This window comes from Molothrus ater, chromosome 4 (genome assembly GCF_012460135.2).
Source record: "Molothrus ater isolate BHLD 08-10-18 breed brown headed cowbird chromosome 4, BPBGC_Mater_1.1, whole genome shotgun sequence".
In the NCBI taxonomy this organism is placed as follows: domain Eukaryota; kingdom Metazoa; phylum Chordata; class Aves; order Passeriformes; family Icteridae; genus Molothrus; species Molothrus ater.
In genome coordinates, this window is record NC_050481.2 from 6,792,177 (window position 1) to 6,810,355 (window position 18,179).

The 18,179-nt window shown below is 40.9% G+C and overlaps 1 protein-coding gene across 1 annotated transcript in view; it reads right to left on the minus strand.

Moving 5' to 3' along the window:
* The window catches only part of METTL14 (methyltransferase 14, N6-adenosine-methyltransferase subunit), a 36,568-nt gene that overhangs the window by 11,865 nt on the left and 6,524 nt on the right, over window positions 1-18,179 (minus strand). The window contains exons 2-5 of the mRNA XM_036381842.2: window positions 5,925-6,352; window positions 5,733-5,821; window positions 4,463-4,550; window positions 247-327 (exon numbers count right to left, since the gene is read on the minus strand). Of these exons, the coding sequence (XP_036237735.1) occupies window positions 247-327; window positions 4,463-4,550; window positions 5,733-5,821; window positions 5,925-5,990 (324 nt within the window). The 5' untranslated portion in view covers window positions 5,991-6,352. The remainder of the gene's footprint in view (window positions 1-246; window positions 328-4,462; window positions 4,551-5,732; window positions 5,822-5,924; window positions 6,353-18,179) is intronic.

An 18,179-nucleotide genomic window follows, 5' to 3' on the forward strand; every position in this document is an offset into this window, starting at 1 on the left:
AGCAACATCAAAAAGATACAGCTGGGTGCTCTCTTAGAACCACTTGTTTCTCTTTGGGCCATGTGCACTAACACACAGCACCTCAGCAGAGTTGTGATCATGGTATGGAAAACGTGTGCACAACCTGTGAGCTCCAAGACACTACTTTAGCCTTTAAAACTTTATTTCAGATCCCATTAGTTGCAGAAACAGTTTAAGACAACTAGGCCAGCTTTGACTACACTTCCAATTGCAAAATCAGCTCACCTTAAGAAAGGTACTGGAATCTTTGTAAATCTCTTCTTCATATGGCAGGTTTTCTTCATCTTGCTGCAGCTCTACTTCATCCTTGGAAATAAAGCAGGTATTACAACTGTGCACACAAGATCAAGCTGTTTCTGTCCTTTGCTTAAGAAGCAGATCATAAGGAGAAGTGGAATATACAAACAGCAGATTCAGCTCCACTGCTCAAGTGGGGAAAAAAAAACTACCTATTCCCCAAAAGGTCTGCACCTCTCTCACTAACAAGGAGAGTGTTACTGGGAAAGGCCTCTGAAAGAAGAAAAAAGTAAAAACCCCTTCACTTGCAGCCCCTGACAGTGCTTTACATTTTTGTCCCACAAAACTTTTATTCTTTGGACTGAAAGTATATATTTTGTCAATATTATTCTGCAGCAGAACTTCTGAGCATTTATATCCAGACAGTCATCTCTTATTTCCCAGCCTTAGCAAAGTCCACACTTTGAAGAAAAAGCTCATGGTACAAGTCAGTATTGCATCTGGACTGTCCTTAAATATAACTTTCTCTTCTATAGCCCCAGAATTTACATTAAAACTATCTAGAGAGCCACTGACTGTTCATTCAACAGTTTCTGGGACTCAGAGACCTGTTACACTGACATGCTCTGAACATTCAACACAGAACTGAGAACAGAAACTCAAGAGAGACTCAATTGACATCACTGCCTTCCCACTGATCCTGGATCAACCCAGTATACAGATTTAGAGAACACAGAAGTACGACTGAACAACTACTCAATTGATAACATCTGCCATATTATTACAGCTGTATTTACTCTATGCTACATAAGCTGTCTGAATGCAGAATAAAAAATTAAGACCTGTCCCTCCCAATTTTGATCCCTCTAAATGTTAAAATCTTCAAGTAAACTTCTGTTATTTCCAAGGTGGAGCTTTGGACCGACTTCTGAAATGCCTGATGGGATAAACAGGTCACAGCTTCCCCTTCCCCATTCAGGTGATGAACTTAGAGAGAGACTGTCTTTTTGCTTGTCTAACCAGATCAAACAAAAGATTACAATCAGAAACAGCAAGAGTGTTTGCAAGGAAAAGAAATGTACAGACAAGCAGCAGCAAGTGTTATTCAGGTCAAAAAAAAGAGCTGAAAGCTTGAATTTTACTAAAAACTGCTTATGCCATCATAAGTTACACCTGTTTCCCTCTTTCATCTTTCTCTAAATCTTGTCCTTTTGATGATAAGTACCAGTTAGATACCCGAGTGATCCCAGTTCTCTTTTATGCCTTTGTAAGCAGTTTAAAAAGAGTCTTGTGGCCACAAACAAAAGCCCACACCACCAACTTTCAGAGGGAAAGGACACAGACACAGCAGCAGAGACAGAATGACACCAGCAGTAACACAAGGTACTAGGTTCTTGTACATTAATTCTCTGTGTTTTCCAAAGCATTTGCTATAGAACTGCTGAGTTAGGCAAACAGGAACGCCGCACAGTATTCAAACATAGCTTGTTTCAAATGACTGGAGATACATGGAATCCATGATTCAACCAACTAAGCTTTCTTTAGCCTCCACACCAATGGCATGGAAGCACCCCAAGCCTGCAGGCCTCTGCTTGCACCAACCAAGTAGAACGGGGCAGTCTCAAATTAGGTTGGCTGACAGCAAAATAGAACCACAAGTGGTTTTGTACTCCACACACCAGACACTCAGACACGTTCAAACAATGGAGCCAAATCACCTGGGGAAGGCAGCAGGTGGAGCAGCACTCACAGCTCCCAGAGGGGTCTCACAGTGGCAGCAGACTCTAATCCCATTGTTTCTCACTTCCAAATACACACCAGGGAGCTCAGCTAACCCTGGGACAACTGTTACAATTCCACAAGAAAGGAGTATTTTAGGAGCTCTCCAAAACCACAACTGAACTTTCTGACTTGAAAATAGCCATGATTCCTTTTTCCAATAGTGCATCTCATCCCTATCACCCACCTCCCAAGGCTGGCAAGGCAGAGCCAGGCTCCAGGACTGGAGTCAAGCTGCCAGACTGGAGTCAGTGCTGCACTTTGTTCTCACATCAGCCCGAGCCTTATGAAGAATCACCACTACAAATTCACACTTATGCTACAAAAAAGCCAAAACCAGACACACAGAAATTAAAAAACCCACCAAAATTAAAACACATTGCTTTTTTTTTCTTTTTTTGCATCAGATGTTCCTACATGGCTGAGAAAAGTAAAATACTTCACCTTTTATCTTAGAAACTGCTCTCACACAGGTTTGAGGGTACATTCACTTCCACCAAATGTGAAGGAAGCCAGGGCACAAAAAGTTTAAATCATTTCAGAAGACTCACCTGATCCCATCACATAGAACCCAACAGTTCAAGTCAGGGGTATAGACACAAGTCCCTTCACATCAGAAATACCTCTGATTTTCCAAACAAAACTGGCAAACTTGCAAAACTTGTCCACAACAGTTCTAGTTAAGTCTATTATTGCTTTTGTCTAAGTTGCATTAAACACAATACAATACGGCTTGACACCTTAAAGATGCGGATTTTTGTATGAGTTCATATTAGACGAGTAAATTTAAGCAGGCTCAGAGAGCTCAGGAAAATGCAGATGGAATTTTACTGTTCTTATCTCCTTGCCAATAGAGAATTAGCAATGCCTGCAGGAAACAGCTGATGACTCCACAATAGATGTTCTACTCTGGGGTTTCAAGTTTCTTAAGCCTGTTCATCTGCTCGACTGAGTTTTGTCTGAGCTAATGTTATTAAAATATTCTTCCATTTCAACAATATAGAAAAAGCCTGACCACTTGCAAGTGGTTACAGCTCACCTCAGGGTAAGTCTTCTCCACAATGATCAAGAAAATCTTAATGATAAGATTCATGTACTTTGCCAACTCAAGTAACTTATCCACATATACTTTATAGGTAATAAAAATTTAGTTCTTTACCATGTACTTGGTGAAGAAGTAAAATTATTGATATTAACTGATCACTAATGCAAGAATAAAAACACTGCTTTTCAAGCAGCTGTCTACCTCATGGTGACAAATTCTTTACTAAACTAGATACACAGACTAACACTTATCATGTTAAAAATAACGTCTGCCCCTTCACAGAGAGACTTTCAAAATCAACCATCAAAAACCATTCTGTCATACATTAACCTTTTGGTTTAGTAAGATAAAAGGTAGACACTATTACAGGAAGATTTACAAACCTGTACACAAATGTAACATGATTTACAAACCTGTACAAAATGTAACATGAAGGCTTTGTATTAAAAAAATTACTATTTCATCCAAGAGAATAGCAGACACTGAACTATTTCATAAATACACTGACATTGATTCAATTTAACCACAGAAAGAAGGTTATTAGGATATGGAAAAAAGGGAGGAGGACATACACTGCAACCAGATCCCAACCCAAATCATAAAGACAGCTGTATCATAATCATGCCTTTATTTAAGCTCTTTATATCTCTTATCTCGGCCAAAACATCACATGAGGAGAAAGCTGTCACACAGCTTTGGGATGAGCATTTGAAAACTGAAGGGCATGAGAGTTTGACACTGCAATGACCATGGAGGCATTTTGGTTTGTCTTTTGTAACCTTACTCTTCCTGGGCATTTTGGACACTTACAAGAACATCCCGAACCAAGCCTCTTACTTCCAGTTCATTTAGGATCCCTTGTTGCTTCCAGAAAACTCATCCAGAACTGCATTCCTTGGCACTGCACAGATGGGCCAGGAGACACTCTCAGCCTCCCTTGTCTCATCCCATGGCCCGTGCCTGCTGCTAACTGCGCCACTTTTCTTTTGACACAATGAAATTCTAGTCAAGATTCTTTCTGTGTTTCCCCAAGCACACAAACACACATTTTACTGCTTCTTCCCACAGCCAGGTACAGCTCAGTGCTGTTCCCTGTGGGCACTGACTCCTAGGCTACCTCCTCCTAGGAGCAGTACTAATTAAGCCTCTACACATTGGGGTTTGGTGAGTGCACAGTTCAATGCACACCTGAGGTGAACAATGTAGCATCTGTGTCCTCTCTCTTACACTTCTGCAGTGGAAGGCATCAAGGGAGATGCCACTGGGGAAACATACATATTAAAGGATGTATACACATCACATTTATTTTAATATACACACTAATTTTCTACGTCAGGGACACAACACCAAAGAAAAGTAACTTCTTCCTCTTTTTCTTACCTTATATTCTTCAATCTCTTCCTCATCAGCTTCTCCCTCATCTGGATATTTACGTTTTGCATTTGGTGCAGAAGTATCATAAGCAGCCCTATGAAGAGCCAAAAATCCTCTTAAGTTTCTGTCTCCACAGAAAAGTGTTCAGGAATCTTTGATAATATGCTTGTCTGCATGTTACAAATGTGAAACTATTTCAAAACATCATACATGAAAAGCTATTCCTGTCTCAGTATATTTGAGTTCAGCACAACTTATTAAGAATAGAACTCTTGAAAACAGTAATTCCCTTGCCTTTCTCATTTTTCTGCTCTCAAAAGTAAAGTTTATTTTAACCAATGCACTATATCTACAGAATTAAGCTCATTCCCTTCCATTTCTCATTTTTCTGTTCTAAAAAGTACAGCTTGTTTTACCCCAAAGCAGTTTGTTTACAAAAGTAAGCCTGTTCAGACAGATGTTGCAAAAGCAGGGGAAAAAATCAAGGAGGAAGACACAACTTGGGGGGGGGGGGGGGAAGATATCAGGGACATGGCATGGATACTTAAAAAAAAAAAAAATCCTTGCCAAAGTCAAATGCCATGAAAAGGCCTGTATGCCAACAAGTGCAGGGACATGGACCAAAGCTTGGCAAAATTCCCCTTCAATTTCATTTCACCGTTGAAAGCCAAAACAGAGAAGAAGGCCTTACGAACACTCTGGAACGGAGATACCATCAAAGGAAATGAAATTGAAGGGGAAAAAAAATTGGGAAATTTACTTACTACAAGAAGATGGACTGGGGTTACATATGGTGCAGTGCAAAGGACCAAAACTAACCTAACAGATGTTGCAAAAGCAGGGGAAAAAATCAAGGAGGAAGACACAGCTTGGAGGGAAAGATAAGCAGTAGATTTGATTTGATAAGCAGTAGATGATAAGCAGTAAATGCTCTGTCCTAGACGTATCTGTAGTTTCATGAGAACTTTCAAACTGAACTGCCCTGAACTGTGCTTAGCAGAAGCATGAAGGCTCTGCGACCCAAGCAGACGGCCCATTCTAAATTCAGACGTCAGTTTTCTTACACGGTAGCTTTTTTCACACCAGAAACAAAAGTCAGCCTGTATTTCCAATCTGCTCCTAGAAGGGAGTAATCAGACCCTACTCGCCTTAGTCGCGGCTCTGATTTGACTCATTACTTAATTTCCTTTTACCGAGTGCGATCCCATGGCACTTGCCGGGCCTGTTCTCCTATCGAGCCCCCAGTTTTGGACAGCCACCGCCCTCCCATACCGACCTGCAGGTCTCTCTGGTTTCCGCGATCTCCCGCTGCTCATCCTTGCTGTTGAGCACGGCGCCGATGCTGTCCGCGTTCTCGGCCCCCAGCTGCACAGCGGCAAACACAAAGTCACGCCGCGTCCAGCCCGGTCCCCCGCCCCGGGCCCCCGCCCCCGCAGCACCCCGGTGCCTCGGCTGCTCCGGGCCGTACCTGCTGCGCCAGGAGCTGGCGGCGGAGCTTCTGCCGCTCGCGGATCTCCTGCAGGCGGCTGTTCATGGCCCGCACCGGCCCCGCGATGCCGCGCTCCCGCCGCCGCCGCCGTCACTTCCCGGCCGCGCGTCACTTCCGTGCCGAGCAATTCCCGCAGGGAAATCCCGGTGCCAGCGCACCGCCCGTTCCCGTGGGATGCCGGCGATGGTCAGGTGTAGCTGTCAGGTTCACGTTCACTCAGGCGCTGCAGTGCACGGACCACCCCTGAGGCGACACCCGGCTCAGGCCGTGTCACAGCTGTGACCACCTAAGCACCTGGTCGGTTTTTCTAAAGTACATCCTTTATATCCAATTCCAGTATCCAGCGTGGTTATTCGTAGGTTAACCTTCATGTTTTGCTTCATCTTCTGATCCTTTAGAAACTTCCGCTATGAGGGAAGAGAATCTTTGAAGCTCTTTTTATCTGATTTTTGGTGTCTTTCCCGCTTCCTCCTGTCTCCCTTCTCCTCTGTACTATCTGTCTGGGAATGAATCTAATCCATATTTCATGCTGACTTTCTGAGAACTATTCAGAATGCAGTGAAGAATAAAGATGGAAAGAAATCAAGGCCTGCAATAAATGCCAGTCCCTACTGTCTCACAAAAGGAAACTTAACAAAAGAAAAAAGAAACATTACAAATTATCCCACAGTTATAATTAATGCTGATGTTTGCTCTCCTGACACAGACCAATTCTTCCTATAATTGCCAGACCCAGCAAGAGATGTGGGCAGCAAGAGCTGAGAGGTGACACTCAGGTCCTTGCTACACACAGCATGCTGTTCCTCTGCTGGTTTCTGAGTGCCAGATAATGACACACTTTACTGGTACAAGATGTTATTTTCCTTTTTTTGAATGTGTGAATAGTCTCTTTTTTTTTGTATTGTGTACATGACAATGACATTATGCAGGTCACTGAAAACTGAGAAAGATGCATGAAGAGAAGGAAATGAAAGAAGTCCAGACTAATACAAAAAGAAACCATTTGCAGCTATCACATTTCTCAGTGATACAATATCCTAGGGAGCTTTTGAAATTTCATCTATTTGATCCAAAACCCTGCAATACCAAAAGTTGTTTTTTTAATTTCCTTAGGGAATACATTACTAGTTATACTGTCCTATCCATAGAAATGTTATGGGGAAAGAAATGCTCAGTAGCTGTCTCATGCTACTGTGCACTGCTTTGATATTGTTGGCTGTAATGAATACAGTAGAAGCCTCTGCACAGTAACAAGATCACTTCCTCCTGGATGTGATCTGATGACGTTTGTGGGAGCCTGCACTCCATTTTTAGAACTGGTTATCTTTACAAACATTAATGGCTATGAAGATGTTCTGCTGTATACATGCACACTTTCAAAACAATAAAGTTGTATTTTTGCAGAATGCTCCATGCCTTTCTGCTTTTCTGTGCGTGCTGTGGTCAGTATCAGACAGAATTCTCACTGGTCTAATGGTGACTAAGGAGTTTGTGGAACTGTCATCTACTCTGGATCCATTATCCAGAGTTTTCCTTCATGTTTATGAAGCCAATTGTTTACACATCCTATTTTTATTTAGCTGAATATCCCTGAGTACTTTATCTTTAACTTATCTTTTCTGATATGCATTCAATTTTTTTAGTTCCTTCTATGTTGCAATAATTCTGTCCTCCGGCCTACTTGTATCTACTTCCAACATCAGGTGGCTGTGCAATAAGCAGATATTCTCTGTCACTTTGCTTAACCATTTACAGCATTATAAAGTATTTATAAAACACTAAAAAATAATGAGACAAATTCTCACCCCTTTGGGAATTTTGTTACACTGTCATATATTCAAGTCTAGACTAGTCCATTTAGCAAAAACTGCTACTTATTTTGTGTCAGTAGAAATTATTGTAGAAGTTACACAGAATTAGACACAAGTAGCTACCTTGATTTAGCACTGTTCCCTCATTTTAATTGTTCTTCACATCACAAAATTCAAACTACATTGTGCCCTATTAGATGCTAAAAAATTAATAAACTAAAAGCACCAAATGGATCAAATAGATGAAATGAGAAAGTTTGTCTCTACTCAGAAAGGATGATTAGAAAAACAAAAAATATAAGAACCTTTTATAATAGAAAAACAGATGTTAGCATGGACTAACATCACACTCTTATTTAATGTCCCTTTCCCCCATGCTTTCAATGAAGTACCTAGATGTACCTCTTTAGCAATGTCTTTATAAATTGTTACCTCAATATTGGAGCCTATTTTGAACAAGTGACAGTATCCCAACACCCAGTGACTGCGGCTGCCCTTGATTTTGTACCCCTGCCTGCCTTAGGCTGGGTCCCCACCAGAAGGCATATCCCACTTAATGAGCCTAGTGCAAAAACACCACACCCGTAAGTCTGTACAAGCTCACTGTAGCAGCTCCAATTTAGTTTAAAAAATCTATTGGAAGGAACTAAGTAGCAGCAGAGCGTCTATCAGGCGAGCACTGCCTGTCCTTAGTAAGCCCACAAGCATCCAGCCAAAACACAGCCTCCATAAACACCCTGCCACTGGCTGGGGATAATTTGCCCAGCATGTGCTGCGATTTCACACTTATCTAGATCAAGTTACACTGGCACTTGATCCAGCCTCGGACATGTCCTTTGTGATGGACACAGAGCCTTGATGTTAGAGGAGCTGCCCCTGCACCAACTGATCATACCTGGATGTGACCATTGACAGGAATTTTCAAAGAGATTCTGTAACTCCTCTGCTTTTGAGTGGCACCATATTTCATTCTACTTTGTCAGCAACAATAAGTGACTTTCACACAAATGTTTCAAAAATGATAAAATAATTCTAATTCCCCTACATGGAAGAAACTTATGTAAGGCCTGAACTAAACATTTTTCTGGCTTCCTCACAAGCACTATCCAACATTGCTGAAAGAAAACCAGCAGGATTGGAGCAGAATTAGAGAAGCTTTTTGAACAGAACTTTGTTTAGCTGAAAAATGTGGAAGGGTCAAGAGAGGGTTTTAAGACCTTGCACTGGATTTGTTTAACTGCTGGGAATAGTAATAATTTCTGCTTTTAAAAATTCTTCTGATTAACATGTTTTGTTCTAGAAATGTCACAAACTACCAAAATTATAGTCTATATTCTTAATTCAAGATATCCTGTTTAAAGCTATTCAGACTTGACATTAGGAAGCATTTCTTTAGGAGAGGGTGGTCAAACACTGACCAGGCTCCCTGGAGAGGGGATCAACGCCCCAGGCAACCTGTCAGTGTTTTAGAGGTGTTTGGACAATGTCCTTAACAACAGGACATTTAACTTTTGGTCTCCCCTGAGGTACTCAGGCAGTTGGACCACATAACAGTCTGATCTAGTTTATTCTACTCTACAAATTCAGAGTGTTAATTTGTATTGCAAAAGATAAGACTTGGCCTTTTTACATTTCTTCCCTCAAGTCCCACTTCATTTGGAGACCAGGCAATAGGCTTCTCACCATATTCAGAGAATGCTTTTCAACAGAAATGTCTGTGTATATGCCTTAAAATGCAGCCCATGAAGAGAGGGTGGAGTGCAGCTTTATGTTGCATTGCATCTAGCCTTGTATTGACTCCTTTTCACTTAGAGACTGCCCCCTTAGTGAGGCAGGAGTAAATCTCTAGTAATTATACAATTCAGTGTTATTATTTGTTCTACCACTGAGCTGAATTTGATCCACTCAAGGGCAGTACAGATCTAATGACATGATGTCTCTGTCTCCTGGCTTTACTGTTACAAAGCAAACCATTAAAGTGTGAATTGGTAATGCTTTGAATAACAGACAGCCATATTTCTATACATCTCACTGTTCACCAACTTACAGACTTAACTCTACAAGCACCGAGATCAGAAAATATTATGTATCACTTTACTGCTTTCCTATGTTTTTCACACAATACATTAAAATTATACTGCTTGTTTTATCTTACAGCCATACCCTGTGTCCCATCATGCTTGCAAAACAAGCCCAATCATTTTATGTTTATTTGGTGTACTTGTACACATGCTCTGTCTGAGCTGCTTTGTTGGTGCTGACTGGCAGTAAAGGAGACTGAATGATACTGTACAGAACGTGACAGGATATGGCAGCTTTGTACACTGAAACCCTCCTGTGTCTGGTGCCTCTGTATTCCAGAAAACTCATCTTTATGTATTACCTGACATACTCAGTGCTTTAGTTTTCAGTATTATTTAGTGTCTCCTGGCTATCTCCACAGCTAAGTAAATGGAGTATTTTCCATCAGCATGTTATTTGTACAAAATATTTTAAATATTTTTAAATATAGCCCTGAATTTACTGTTTATCTTCTTGTTACTCCAGAATATGGCTTCCAATGAAATCTTAGAGAAAGGAGTTTTTTACTTTTCCTGGATCCTAGGAAATTCAGAGAGAAATTCAGGAAGAAAAGCCCACATATACAGAAAAAAAAAAAAAATTGAACACATGGATTACAGATCACTGAAGTAATTTCCCCAGGGAAGTGTGGATTTCCCAACATTGGACACTTTTAAGAGTGCTGAACCATCCTGTCTAGGTTGTGCTTTTGCCAAGAAAGTTTGGGTCAGATGATCCTTGAGGTCCTTTCGAATGTGGTGTTCTATGATCCTCTGATTCAAATTGCAAGTCCACCTCCTACTGCTCGCAGCACAAGTTACTACTTGATTTCTAAGGGCTAAATGAAGGCTCTGCTGAAACTAATGGCAACATTCTGAGACCTGGTTCCAAAACAGAGTAATAATCATAATAAAGCAAGGAGAGGTTTGAAATTTTACAATTGATAAAGTTAGCAGTACTTCTACTTCAGACAACTGGACATTTGGTCTGGTCGAATTTAATGATTTACCATCAGGAGGTATTGTGTAAACAACATGTTTAAAGGTTTAAAGTAAAATAGGTAGAGTGTAGTGTAATACAGTGCTTATTCAAGAAATAAATGGAGTGCTAAGCAGATCAATATGAAAACAGAAGTCACTATCTATGTTTTGTATAGCTGTACCTATAGAAAAAATAGTGTTCTTCATAACCTAATGGGCTTAGTTTTAATTTTTCCTTTTACTTGGCATATCATTATGTCAGCCAAGATGGCTAAGTATGAAACTAGTAAGTTGGAACAGTGTAATTCCACAGACCCATTAGATTAATAAGGAAATAGCAATGGGGAAATCACAATAATAGGACAAGAGGGATCTGGGGAGATAAAGTCAGAAGTGAAGATGAATAAGGGAGGATTTAGCCAACAATGATGATTATAAGAAAGCTCTTTGTTTTGCCAGTAGTTCCAGCAGTGGAACTTTCCTGCTTTGCGCCCTTGTCATCTGCCACCCATCCCATTCTGTGGGAATGAAGGCAATCTAAGTGCCAATGTCTGTCACTGGTCTGCAAAATGCCAGTGCTGTTCTAAATACAGGAGACATAATTCAATAGTGCAAAGATAACTCTGATCCCACCTGGTACAGAAACTCCTCAAAACTGTATACAGGATCCCCACCTTATTTATTTTAAAGCATATGTGTCTGCATTGTAAAATTTCAACTACATTGTTGAAAGGAGGCACAAATATCAAGTATATCTTTGTGCATCCCTTTATAGCAATCAATGTGAATATATGCAGCTCTGCATATATTTGTGAAAGGAAGCTAGGAACTACTGTATTTTTTAAATGGTACCAATATGGGCAAACTAAGGCATGTATTCATAATGCACAGTATCTTCTCACTAACATGAGAAGATTCACTGGTTTCAATGAAATTATTAACCTATACAGCCAAGAGACCATGGATTATAAACACTCATCAATATATTCCCCTCCTTAACAGTTACACTTCTCAAATAATTCAAGTAAAACAAAAGGCAATTTGAAATTAGTCCTCATGCTTACAAACCAATAAATCCCAGTCTCCCTGAGTCAAGTAAGTATAAATTATTTTTTCGGCTTTGCCTTAAGTAAGTATGAGAATATGGGTTCCTTTGAAAAAATAAGAATAATATCCTTATCCAAAACTATTATGAGAGAAGAGAATGAAGAGAGAATGAAGCCTCCATCTTTCTCAGAAAACAAATTTATATAAAATAGATAGGATTAAATTTGTCTAATGTTGACCAAGGGTCATTGCACATATGTAGCTCAGCAATAATAAATTCCTGTATTCCTCTGAAACTCTGCAGAAAAAAAGTCTTTACAGACTCTGTGTGTGTTGCTGTTGGAGGTAGTGTAGCAAATAGCAGAAATGACTCATTCCACTGCTGCTAATGGGAGATGGGATTTGGGTGAGGTGAAAGACAAAAACACAAACCAACCCTGCCTGCCTCATTTTCTGTGGTTTGGGATTTTCACTGCACTTACACTTCACAACAATGAAATGCAGAATTCTGAAACAGGTATTATTAAGAAATGTTTTGAGAAATTTATCACTAAGCAAAGAGAAGACAAATGCTACCATTCGAGACATAAATCATTGGAGGGAACTACCTGGATTATTTGTGAGAGAACTTATTTAAACAAGTACATTTCTAAAGCATTGCTTACCTCAGGGAACCTTCTACACATGAATAATGTCAGAGGAAATTGTAGAAGGTCATATATCTCAGCTCTGTAACTAGTTGTCCTCAATGACAGGGGATGTTTTGTATAAATAAGGCTTAATCCTGCTCTGTGGCAGGGTTACCTAATGTTGACTCATTTGCAAGGCCACATTCTATATGAAAAAGAGTCCAAAATGTATGTTTTATGATGAATTTATCAATTTTGTTTTCCACATTTTGTGTCCCTTGAAGGACTGACTCACTTACCAGATCCCACACAGACTCAGGGTAGTCAGGTTTGGAAGTGAAGTTCCATTTCTTAGCAAAACTCCACTAAGCCTGTTTGTTAACAAATGTGATTTTCGATACCATTTCTTAGAAATATCCTCCTTGGCATATTCTTGCCTCTTTAAATATACTTATTTATAGATTGGCTACACAGTCTCCCCTTTCACCCAGTTAACAGACTGCAACATATGGGATGCTGCCTTTACTTCCCATTGAGAGCATCAGGAGCTAAAGCAGCACCTCTGCTGTACTTCCACAAGCAGGCTGGGGCTCTCCTGCTCTCACACTCCAGTCTCATTCCCCACTCTGCCACATGGCACTGCACACTTGGGATCTGCTGAACGCTCCTGCTGTGACAGGAGCATAAGGAGTGCTTGGAGGTTGCTCAGGGAAGCAATAGCAAACCAGGCTCAAACCCCACAGCACTGGGAGAGCATGAACAGGCCCATATGCTATGCCAGTTGCACGTTCCTGGGTGTTGCTGAAACAGTAGCAACACCACAGACACATCCTGTCTGCAGTGCTCCAGTGTTCCACCTGGTACTCCTGTCACCTGCTTTACACATGCAACAGAAACTGGTCCCCAGTTTTAAACCTTTCTCTTTTAACTGCAGTTAATTCATTGTGTCTGTGCAACCCAGTGTTGAGCACATAGACACCTATGTATTGAACTCCTCCAGGAAATCAAGTTTCTTATTGCCTTTTTCCAGGAAAACAGGTTCCTTATTCCCTTAAAATATGAACTCGGCTCCTTGTACAAGAAAACACTTAACATTTTAAAAAAGCTTTTCCTGTGATCTCATTACTGTGCCCACTGTGTTATGTGTTAATGGAAACCTCATCAATTACCGGCTGTTCAGCTACATCCTGTGCAATGCAGGGTCACCCTATGGAGCTTATATGGAATTATGGACAAAAGGCCTATTCTCTTCCACATAAGCACAAACCCAAATTAATTTTGAGTCAGACTTGGCAGCATTTCAAATTTCTGCTGCCCATGTAGTTAAAAAGAATGACACTAATGAATAAAATTATTTTATAAGAGCGCTGACTTACATCCTAAAAATGTTGACTCATTTCGGCGCCCGTTCCATGGCTCATTTTGCTCATGCAAGTCTCCTTTGTGAGAAGCCTTGCTTCCTCTCCTAGTCCTGACTTCAGCCTGGTGTTTGATCTCACCCAGTGCCCACCAGGTCATGTGTACAAGTTTTTCCATTTATTCCAGCACTTGATCTATTTGCCCCAGCCTAGTTAATTATATGAAAAAAAGAGTACAAAAATATTAGCTAGACAGTAAGGAAATAATTTCTTTGTTGTGCCTGGTTGTTTGACTACATTTTCTCTGCTTTGTACTTGCTTCCCGGGGGAATTTTTCACATAGCTCATAACCTGAAGTCAGCCCTTGGTCTGAGCTGTCCCATCTGTGCTGCTGCTTGATGCTGACGTGGGCAGGAGGGAATGCAGGAGAGAATACCTTGGATAGGGCTATCAGTGGCAGTGAGACAGGACTGAGTCAGGCCTTTACTTGTCACCAGTATTTTAACTGAATTCCATCAACAGCTGGAAGTGCTCAGCTTTTCTAAAATCTCTGCTGACAGCACACTGCATGAATGACTCAAAAATAAAGGTAAGCAGCTTTACTGAACACAGGAAAAGGCTAATCAGTGAATTTTCCTATTGATTCAAATGGCAGCAGAATTAGACTGATTCTCCAGCGGAATTTTAAATGCCGGGTATTAAATATTTTGTAATGCAGGACTACTATTTTTGCACGGTTAACCCACACATCAGACATTTTCACCAATTCACATGAACCACTCATTGAAAATTAGTCCTCTAATAACCTGTATCCTCACACGATGCAAAATCAGAGCCAGCCACAGAGAAGAACTGTCAAGTGCTTTTAGAAAAATATTAGGATGAAGGAAGCTCTTGAGTAAGTTTCCTTTAAAGCCTTGCATATAATGAATAACCCACACTGCTCTGTATTATATGAGTATTTCCATTATTCCCATTTCTTGGGTAACCTAAGGAATCTATGCACAGAAAGATGAGGGGAGCAGGGGGTGTTGAAGTGGTCAGATTCATTCATAACTAAGAATTATTTATTATTATTTGTTTTATCAACAGTTTGGTGTTGGGGCTATCAAAAATCAGTAGAGAAAAAAGCAGCCACCCCTGTGGAATTGTACAGAAACTAAAACCTATTCTGGCAGATGATTTCCAAGTGCTGTCATGGAAGTTGCCAGTCACAGCACAGATTCCCCAGCTTTGGTCATTGGTGTTGGTCTACAGGACTGCTGTCAAAACAAGCTAAATACCAAGACTAAGTATTGGAACCATTTTGCAAAATCGGGAATGGGCTTCACCTGGATCCAGTTCACCCTCTGTAATGTCATCTTAATGGGTTATTTTCCCTACCAATCCCAAAAGACCATAACAAGCCTTTGCTTTCCTATAAAAATACAGGCTTTGTTAAACACAGATTAATGACTTGAAATCCCCCAGTGCTGCAGCAGGAGTTTAACTTCCAGTTTCCACAGATTTGTGATTTTTCAGCATTTTTTTGCCTTTTTTTTCCTGAAAAGCTGGATGCTGTAATTTCAGAATCCAAGCTATATGTAACGCCCAGATTGATTTTGAGGTTTCCAAAGTACTACTTGCTTATTTTCCTAACTAAGAAAACATAGTTTTGATTTCCTTTTCATTTGCAATTCCTTATTCATTTGCATTTCCTTTTTCAAAAGCAGTTCAATTTGTGAATGAGTTTTCAACAGTTTTGTACAGTAGAGAGAACACTTTTTAAGGTGGCTAAATGCACTAAGAGTATTTCATATCTGGAGTCTTTCTAAAGCTATATCAGAGTAATAATCCTCTGTTTCTTGTTTCTAAATATGTGAAGGTAAAGTCCACCCTTAAAGCTTAGTGCAGTTTTTTACCGTTATTTTAAGTGTGAGAGTCCATTTTAAGTCCAAAAGAATCAAGCTTCTCCAGACCACAGTCTATAAATGTAACTCTTGCTTTGTCTTTGCTCTTTCCAATAACTTTTGAGTGATTGTGACTACATGTGACAGAGGCAGTAGTCACAGAGATAATGAGCTTCCTCTGAGTGTGATAAAAGCAGTCAAGCAGATCAGAGTGATTCTCTGCATGGCACCTGTAAGTGCCAGAGCCGCAGGACAAACTGTGCATGTGCTCAGACTGTTCAGACACCAGAGAAACAATATGGGGGAGACACTCAGAAATGCTCAAGCCAAGAGAGAAGCTGCAAGCAAAGTGCAAAGTGTACAGCCTGCAAAAAACCCTCCATCAGCTCCAGGATTCCTTAAAAGAGTAAGTTCCTCTTTACAGCAAGTTTACTATTATGTCTTGAACGGACGCCAGAGTGCGTCCCTAATTTGTAAATTGTAACAAAAGCTTAATTTCCTGTAGCATTAACAGACCTCATATCATAGGGAAAGCTCATTTATAGTTTCTAAAACAAATGAAGGCTCCTTCTGCTTATAAGGTCACATCACAAAGAACAATCATGATAAAAATTAAAATCTGCAAGAGTCAATCTGTACATGTGGATCCTTCCATTAAACATGCACCCTGTCTTGGGAGTGAATCATTATGACGCTGCTTTTTTTCTTCTTGATGCTTTTTTTGGAATTGTAGTTACTTCCAAACCTTTTTCCCTGAGTAGCCTGCCCTCTTTTCCCCCACCTCCTGCTGAGTACCATTTTGCAAGCTCAGGCACAAATACCTCTACCCAAATAGGTAAAGAAGGTTCACTGCACAGCCCACACACCTTGGGGAGGCAAATGCAATCAGAATACACGAGTTAAGTGCCAAGCTCCGAGCTTTGCCTGAAGCACTTTGCAAGACTCATCATACTCATTTGTTCTCTTCCCCCTGTGCTGATCAGGAGAGCCCTTTTTCTTCCAGACTACAGAAGGGTTGGAAAAAGAGCTTAGGTCAGGGAAAATGAAATATTGTTACTTGATGCCAAAAAGTGTTTACTAGGCAATGAAGGAAACCTTAACCAGCTAGGCTGAGCATGCTTTTAACTGGTCCTTCCCAAAGGATAAAAGCAAGCAACTTGTCATGACAGAAACAGAATTTCAGACAATTTAAAAATGGCCATAATGAGTTGCTTTCAGGCTAATATCTTGTATATAGTCAAATACTTTGAAAACAAATTAAATTCTTGCCAGTCCTGATGTTTTTTAAATAATGCATATCCATATCCCCAGAAGAAATCTCAGCAAGAAAGAACAATCTGTGCATTTCTGTCCACAAAGAAGTGCAACAGACACTGTGATAGCATAGTTTTCATGTTGCTGTAGAAACCCCAGCAGAGTATGCTTTGTGAGTGATTAAAATACAAACTGTAATGCTCCATAAAGAATTAACCACAGATAAGCAGAACTAAGATGAACAGAGGCAATCCCAAACACTACGTTACCTGCTTTCCTTAGCATTGGAGCTCTTTTGTTCTTATAAACAAAAGTTTAAACTGATAAAGTTGCATTTTGCACCTTTTGAACAGTTTGGAGGTTGCTAAAGGAAGGGCACAGTTCACTGGATATATGTGGCATTTTGCATGGAAAGCAAAATCACTCTCTTTCTTTTAGACTTTTGTCTCAACAAAAGATAGTGGAAATACTCATGTGCTCACGCAAGAACCAGATTAGCACTTTCCAGACAAAAAAATTAAGAGAGGAAAAGGGGACCTTATGGAGAGGTGAATCAACAGACTCACATTACAAATTGTCAAATAAAGTGTACGTGCTCCATGAGGCGGAATTGGACCTCAAGAAGGAACGGCATAGATTAAAACCAGCAGAAAAGTAAAACATAGTAACTAACCCAAACTAACAAGCAAACGATGTGAGACAAAGAAGCCATCTGACTGACAGCCAGCCCGGTGGGACAAGGAAATCAGAGATGATCAGGTCATGCAGACCTCGGCAGCACTCAGAAATAAGCAGATTACTATTCAGAGCACATGGGACTGGGATAATGCTAAACCCTCGAAGACATTTCACGGCATTTGTTTCCAGCCCCTTTGTTCCCCGCTAACACGTCTGGAGATCTCTCCATCCCCTGTGCCCCCAGACGGCCCTGGGGGCCTCTCGCCCCGAAGCTGGGCGTCCCAGGCCAGGCTCTGTCCCGGCTCCTTCTGCTCTTTGTGAGGCTGTCGGAGGTCCGGGGAGAGACAGGCACGGGACAAGGCAAAGAAAGTGGCTGCTAGGGGAGCGCCAAAGCGAGGGGTGGGGTGAGCCTGCGGTGAGACCGCGGGCAGAGCAGAACTCGAAGGGACGCCGGCGAGGGTGAGGGATGGTACAGGGGTGGTAGCCCCGAGGCTGGCGGGGGAGCGGGAGGGAGCCCCGGGGCCGGG